The following is a 7,593-nucleotide window of genomic DNA, read 5'->3' as shown; positions in this document are numbered from 1 at the left end:
GCACTATATCGTATCTATATGTAATATATCTAACGTTATTTATCTGCCACTATTTTATCTATTTCTCTATGTAACTTGCTATCTATTGATCCATCTCTCTATCTACAGTGATTGTCCACCAAATACTCAATCTGCTACAACATTACCAACTCTCAAAGCAACAAACCAACCTAGTCTGCAAAGACAGATTCAAATGAAGGCCACTAAATAGGGATATCCTATCTCTGAACACACTGATCCAAAGTGATTCACATGACAAACCGAACCAATCAGCTGATTCACCTGATGTCCGACGAACCCAACTGCTTAGGACGTCACTCGAGTGATTCAAATGTCACTAGTCACGTGACCGAAACACTCCATTGATGTTTGTTGTGCATTTGACTTATGTTGCGGTGTGCATTTAATGTGGTAGTACTTTAAGCTATTGAAATGCATGAGGATTGTGGGTGGAACAATCTCTCCAAGCTCTAACACGCTTTCTCCTGCACCCTGTGTGGCCTACGTTGTGTTCACTGGCCTAGGTCAGTTTGATTTTGTTCTGTGACCTGTGTTCATCACATCAACTGTTTGAACACGTGTCTGTATGTGTACATTTCTATGACTGTACAAATTTTGGTTAAATACCATCGCCGTGTGGCCTTTTCAGCCAGTCCTCTGTTTGACTGTTAACACTTGGTTTCAGGGTTAAGGTTTGGGTCAAGGGCTAGAGTTGGGTATTTGTGATGGTTAGGCTACAGGGTTATGCATTAGGTCAATGGGTGTCCTCACAACTAGTGTAAGGCCAGTGTGTGTGTATGCCATTAAAAAGTCTCCATCTCAAAAAGATGGAGGCATTTGCTGCTGTGTGATGGGTTGTCTATTGCTACCAACTATCTGTTCTTGACATTTTCAGAAAGAGGAGCTGATGCTTTGAAACACTGGACTGTGAATGAGCAGAGTCTAATCAACACCAAAGGGAATTAAACTACAGAACCAGGAAATGGGGGATTAATGTTAGTGTTGAGTTAAAAGGATTTTGCCTTAGAGCAGTGGTTCATAAACTACTTTGCACAAAGTAGTGAACAAACTATGCAAAAAGTGCATTCTGGGCTCCATCCAACACATCTAGGTGGCCTCCTCAGGTAATTAACAAGGAGACTATATATTTTATTTTTGGAATATTGTTATTGATGCAGTAGTTTCATTTTAACTATGGTTGCAACTCACATTTGCTTTTATTATCAATCTGAGTTTTTTCCAATTAATGGTTTTGGCCTGCAAAATGTCAAATTAATGAAAAATGCCTCAGTTTCATTAGGCCAAAGGTGATTTATTCAAAACCAAATACTCAATTTATGTTATCGCAAACAAAAGCTACAAACTATAAGAAGTTGAAACGAGTGTTTTTGACTGAAATATAATGAAATAAAAGTATGAAGTCAAATGAAAAAGCTCAAACAGAAATCTAAGTTGTACATAAACACTGTACAGTGGTCTAATATTTTATTGACAGACCACTTATTTACCTCTGTGGAACCGATACGCATGTATTCAGTATCTTATATCAGGGATAAAAGCCTTTTCAGGTCCAATAGAAAGGTGAGGGATTGAAATAGGTGAGGTCGCGCAGGCGCACAAGCTCGTCAACTTGACAGGAGGATGCTGAGCTGCATTCCCATCATTCTGTGAGCAGAGGAGGACTCTCCTGCGCATACACAACGGAGGAGACGCCGAGCCGAGCGACAAGAATAATCTAAAATAATCCAAATTTAGCTTTTTATCTGCCACCATGTCAGCAGGAGGCGATCTGGGGAATCCCCTGAGGAAGTTTAAACTCGTATTTTTGGGAGAGCAGAGCGGTGAGTCAGTTCTTAATAGGGTTTGGGTTATCCTACCCTAACGCCAAACATGTTGAAGGCCATGTATGTCATCTCTGATTTTTGCAAGTCTGAGCTGCATCCAGAAATGTCCTGGCTGGCTTTTGCATATCTGACGCTCATGTTGATCTTGGCCAATTTGTGACTGTGGAAAATTTGATTAACCGAGACAGAGAAAAGATGGAAAAACCCGCATGCACACAAATCGCACCCTTGGATTAATATAACTCAAAAATACATGCTAGGTGTACCGAATATCATTGAGAATGTTTTAGCAGACGCTCGTTGTCATTTCGTGTCAAAGCAGACGATATGGATTCGGATGTTTTGATGTGCTGCAGTGACCGACAATTTGCTCAGCCCATTTCTTGATAACGGCTTTATTTCATTCACATCGCCAATTTTTAATATTGAATGTCCTTTATTATTTTAAAAGAAGTGTCTGATGTATTTTCAACGACTCGTGATCTGTATATGAGAAGATAAACGGTCCCCATGTGTCAGCTTGGGACACACCCTAGGCTGGCGATGTCTGTAGCATCTCTGAACCTGGCAGTCACCATTCGGTCCTATAAATCATATAAAAACGAGCATGACAGCGCCACATATTTATACTATCTATTCAATAATCCATCTAATCAGGGTGGGGGATGACTGTTTGTGGATAGGGGTGATGGCACAAATTCAGTGGCAGCTGATCGATAATGGTTTTGCAGCCCGAATACGTGTTCAGACATCAGATATCCAGAGTGGCAGCAGAGGAGCTTGTATCCCATAAAATAGGGAAGCAAAGAGCAGAATACACATCATTAGGCCCACTTTGACAGCGGCTCGACTGCTGTTTGCTTCTTGCATTGTGATGTCTGTATGTGCACTCGTGTGTGTGTGCTGCGTGTCTCTGAGGAGGCTGTGTGTCGACCCAGAGCCTCCCTGTGGTGTTTGTATGGCTGGTGCTGCAATGTTGCTGTCCATGGTGCTGAATGGAGGCCTGGTGTGGCCACTGCCCATCGCTGGCTTCAAAACTATTGCTGCCTGCGTAAAGGAGTCTGCATGAGAGCCCGGGGCCTGCTGGAAAACTCCTCACTGATGTAGATCTGCTGTAAAATGGTGCTGGGTGGGATGTAAATAAAAACGGAGCTCGCTGGTGAGACCGCCGTCCGGGTTGGTAAATCTGCTGAACATTTCCATCTTAATGTGTTTTCTATCAGTTTAGTTTGTTCTGCTGCCCTTTTGGTAATTATGGATCATTTTGGGATGCAACTTCTCTTTTTCCAAAAAAGGATGACTAACAGCATGTCACCATGATTTCAAGATTGTGAGAATAAAATGAATGTTTCTTCAAGATCCTGCTTAGTCATTTTCCATTATTGTCTTTGTCACCAAAAAATTATGCTATTTTGGTTTGATTGTTAATTTCAGGGCTGCAACTAACATTCAGTCTGAGTCAATCATTTGTTTGGTTTACAAAATGTCAGAAAATACCAAAAATGCCTGTTGCAGCAATTTGTTTAGTCAGACCGGCAGTCCAACCCCCCAATGTCAAATGCTGCTGTTTCTGGTATTTTTTTTTTTTTTATACCTTTAATAACTGATGATCAAAATAGCTCTGATTATGATGTTTGTGTGAAAACTATTCTTGCTTCCATTAAAGCAATGTTTGATCATGGTTGCTCAACAGAAAATGCACATTGCTTTTCAGGGTCCATTTTTGTTCACGTTTTGGAAAAGTTTGCTTTGAGAAGATGTTGAATTATCAGGTAAAATGTGTCCTGGGGTGCAGGAGCTGGATTATACTTTTCTATGGCTGAACTTACTGTGACTGGGCACCAGTTTTTACATCAGCATGATGCACTTATAAGGCAATTGTTTATTGTGCTGGCACACAGTACTAAAAATCAATCTATGTGCTCTGTTCCAGTGGGGAAAACATCGCTCATCACTAGATTCATGTATGACAGCTTTGACAACACATACCAGGTGAGACTTGGATTAGATAGATATACAAACATTTGGAAACATTGAGATGTATAGCAAAGAACACCGTGCATGATATGATAACAGATGTGGCCAATTACTGTGATTAAGAAGCGGTGTTGGGGACTTTTTCATGCATATTTTATGAGGAATTCTGGGGGTGAAGGATTTCTGCACATACTGCTCTCAAGTCTTAGATTTGAATAAATGCAATAATGAAACTTACAAAAATATTACAATCAGTTTCTTTTTGGTCCAAAATTCCTGCTTGATGTACAAATAATCAAGGTCCTGGGTAAATGTTAATATGATTATCAAAAGGAGATAAAAAGGTATTTTAGCAATATTAGACTCATAAGGATGCAGCCTATTTTTGCCCTTTGTTAAGAGTTAGGCCTGTAAAATCTGAGTGATTGAACCCTGAGGGCAGCACAAATGAAATTTGATTTTCAGTCTGATTTAATTTCAGTGCTTATTGGCTTGTTTGTTTTGTATTCTCTTATTTAAAAATGTTCACTCTGCTCAAAACAGCAGAAGGTACAGAGGGACATTTAGCTTTTAAGAGCTGGGTGTTACTGATGATTTTTCCCTTTTGCTTCTTCTCAATAGGCGACCATTGGAATTGACTTCCTATCAAAGACAATGTACCTGGAAGACCGAACAGTAGGAAGTCTTGACTGTCATTTAAAATTCACACATAGATCCACACATATGGATGATTTAATATATCAAGATCTTAAATAAGAGATGTATTGATTTCCTCTGACTGATTCTTGATTTGATTTGCTTAAGCTCTGCTCTTTTCACACCCTGAAGTAATTATCCCAATGTTATTTTTGGTAGTAATTGCTACTTTGTGGTGTTTTAGGTTTTCTGGTCTTAATGAATTCAAAGCCTTCCCATGGATCATCTATTTTAGCTCATATTAATTTTATTTCTCTGTCAGGACATGGTCTGTCAGCCTGCATGTGAGCTGATGCTGGCTTATCCCTGTATACAGTGTACAGTAATGTGATGTTGAAATGGCTGCTGAGCATGTGTGGTTCTGCGTGTTTGTACACATGCAGGTAAGGCTCCAGCTGTGGGATACAGCCGGACAGGAGCGTTTCAGGAGCCTCATCCCGAGCTACATACGAGACTCTACAGTTGCTGTGGTCGTTTATGACATTACAAGTGAGCAACAACCTGCTAATTTAAATGTGCATGTGTTTATTTAACTGTATGTTCTGATCTGAGGCACTACTGTATGTGAGTTTTTATATGGGATACTAACATCAAGACAAAAAACAGACTGGATATAAGCTGAATGTTTCCCACAGATGTGAATTCATTCCAACAAACCTGCAAATGGATTGATGATGTCAGGACAGAAAGAGGAAGTGATGTCATCATAATGCTTGTTGGCAACAAAACAGATCTGGAAGAGAAGAGGTGAGAGTGTCAGACATAGTACATAAAGGACATGTAGCTACAGATAATGAGGTCTTTGACATGTAGATATTTTGTTACCTGAGTAAGAAGCATGTCATTGAATGTAACATGCCAGTAATGAATAAATTAGCCTTAGACATCTGGATGCTGATTCTGGCCTGATTTTCCTGCAGGCAAATCACAATTGAGGAAGGAGAACAGCGAGCCAAAGAGCTGAACGTCATGTTCATCGAGACTAGTGCCAAAACAGGCTGCAATGTCAAACAGGTGATTCGTGCTGTTTCATCACATTTCACAGCATTTTTGGGATCATTTCCTCTAAGATTCTCTGCCATTCCTATGTCCCTCCTGGGTGATGAAACCACCAGATGTTTGTGTAAATATCAGTAATATGTGATGGATAGTGTGCACATTCAACCCTTGTGCATACTGAACATTGTAAGCAGTGCTGGGATGTAACTAAATACATTTATCAGAATCAGCTTTATTGGCCAGGTGTGTTGGACACACGAGGAATTTGACTCTGGTACATCAGCTCTCAATGTTAATGTACAATGTTCTTCCATAAAGCAACAAGTAGACAAGATAAGACCGAGAGGAAAAAAGAAGAATGTGTAAACAAGAAAAGGAATGTGGATTAGGAAAATCAAATCAAGTGCTTAGAAATATGTATGCACACAGTTTAGATGCATTTTGTCAGATATACCAAAGTATATTTATATTTACATGTTAAAAACTAATAGTGACCATCCCACTGTCCTACAGCCAATACATGACATAGTACAATGTACAGTTTTTAAACTTCCTTTTTTTGCTATCTTCTTTTGCCTGGTCCCAACTTCCCCTCCCCCTCTTTCTCTCCTGTCTGTATATCTTCTTTTCTTCCTCTTCTCACTACCCTCCTCCTCTTCAATCCTCCCAGCTGTTTCGTCGGGTTGCAGCCGCCCTACCTGGAATGGAAAGCCTGGATGATGCAAATCCTGAAGGCAGTATCCTTTACAGTCACTGCGATTCATGGTACCACGAGCCAAACAGCAGGTTATTTTTAATCTCTTAGTGGTAGTTGGCACTAGTGCAAGCAGACCGCCCAGTCTGCTGTCTACTGGGGCATTAGACATTAAACCTTTTTTGCTTAATAGAGAAAAGATGCACAGAGCCAAGATACTAGTGTGAATGCACAGGTGGTGTCTTAGAAATGATGTGCTGAAGATGTGTGGTGGTGGATGGACAGGGACTGCCTGAAACTATTTAAAAAATATCAAATGAGACTAGATCAGTTTAACAATTTAAAAAATAAATATACAACCAATATTTGACTTTAGAATACAGCCTGCAAATTAAAGTGTAGCCTGTAGCTATGAAGCATCAGTAGGGCATTGTCTGGGTTCCTTAAATGAGGAGAGAAGACAAGAAATTAGGGAAGAAGGGGTAAACAGCACTGTGTTTACAGTGAAGACAGAAATAAACACCTCTGTCCCATAAGTATTTTTAGATACCCGAGTAGCTATTTTATAGTCACAGGGTACAGTTTTATTTATATTGGCTAACAACACAGGAAATGTTTGGGTTCGTTGCAGTAGCACAAGTGACCACTGGGAAAAATAAGCTAAATAGTTTGAGGTTTCTTTGTGAGTTTTGTAATGACGGATGAAGTTGAATGTTGTGGTAGTCATGTCACTCATCTTTGTACTACACGCTTTGCATGCTGCTGTTCTCTTTTTACTACCAACATCGAAAGCATAATCCTTGAATCCAGATGTTATTATTTTTGGACTAGGCCCCTTCATAGCTGTATCCTGGCATGTTATATTTTAAAAATAAAACATATCTAGAAAAATGCAAATATTTAATTTAAGAAAGTGAAGTAATTTCAAGTCACCTGTCTCAAGTCATGTGACTCAAGTCCCCCACCTCTGATTTTTACCTCCTGACTTCTCCTTAACTGGACAATTCCCAGTGATCGACATCAAGCTGGACAAACCAGCGGAGCCAACTGTCCCCGAGAATGGGTGCTCATGTTAATGCAGAGCTGCTAGCAGACAGCTTCGTTCACACCATAGGCTTGTTGTGTTGCTTACTACTGGTTAGCTTCCAGTTGACTTCTCTGATTGGATATAGGATAAGGGCCTTGTATCTGATTGGACAAATCAAATGTTATCTCTCAGTCTTGTTCAGTTGTAAGATATTGTATACTTTGTCAATATGTAAGTGACTGGAGGAAAAACGGGCAGAAAAAGTGTTTAAACAAAAACAAACAAAAAGCAAGTTTCAGAAAAATGAACGGAACATGATTCTTTTTGCTGTTATGTTTTGTATTTTTATATATATA

At 39.7% G+C, this 7,593-nt stretch overlaps 1 protein-coding gene across 1 annotated transcript; it reads left to right on the top strand.

Moving 5' to 3' along the window:
* Positions 1-1,640: 1,640 nt before the first annotated feature.
* On the top strand, positions 1,641-7,587 carry rab6bb (RAB6B, member RAS oncogene family b). The gene is made up of 8 exons (XM_020595602.1): positions 1,641-1,841; positions 3,778-3,836; positions 4,443-4,496; positions 4,901-5,006; positions 5,153-5,264; positions 5,438-5,531; positions 6,187-6,253; positions 7,222-7,587. Exons 1-8 carry the CDS (start codon positions 1,772-1,774, stop codon positions 7,284-7,286), a joined length of 627 nt encoding a protein of 208 aa, XP_020451258.1. The 5' UTR covers positions 1,641-1,771; the 3' UTR covers positions 7,287-7,587.
* The last annotated feature ends 6 nt before the right edge of the window (positions 7,588-7,593 follow it).

The sequence above is a fragment of the Monopterus albus genome, unplaced genomic scaffold (genome assembly GCF_001952655.1).
Source record: "Monopterus albus unplaced genomic scaffold, M_albus_1.0 scaffold28.1, whole genome shotgun sequence".
Taxonomy (NCBI): Eukaryota; Metazoa; Chordata; class Actinopteri; order Synbranchiformes; family Synbranchidae; genus Monopterus; species Monopterus albus.
Note: the sequence above shows the minus strand (reverse complement) of the source record. Positions and strands in the feature narration are given on the sequence as shown.

Excerpts from the sequence above, each read along its gene's own strand:
- rab6bb (XM_020595602.1), top strand. The coding sequence starts at position 1,772 with ATGTCAGCAGGAGGCGATCTGGGGAATCCCCTGAGGAAGTTTAAACTC. Across the intron at positions 3,837-4,442 it reads GCTTTGACAACACATACCAG|GCGACCATTGGAATTGACTT; the intron begins GTGAGACTTGGA and ends TCTTCTCAATAG. Across the intron at positions 5,265-5,437 it reads ACAGATCTGGAAGAGAAGAG|GCAAATCACAATTGAGGAAG; the intron begins GTGAGAGTGTCA and ends ATTTTCCTGCAG.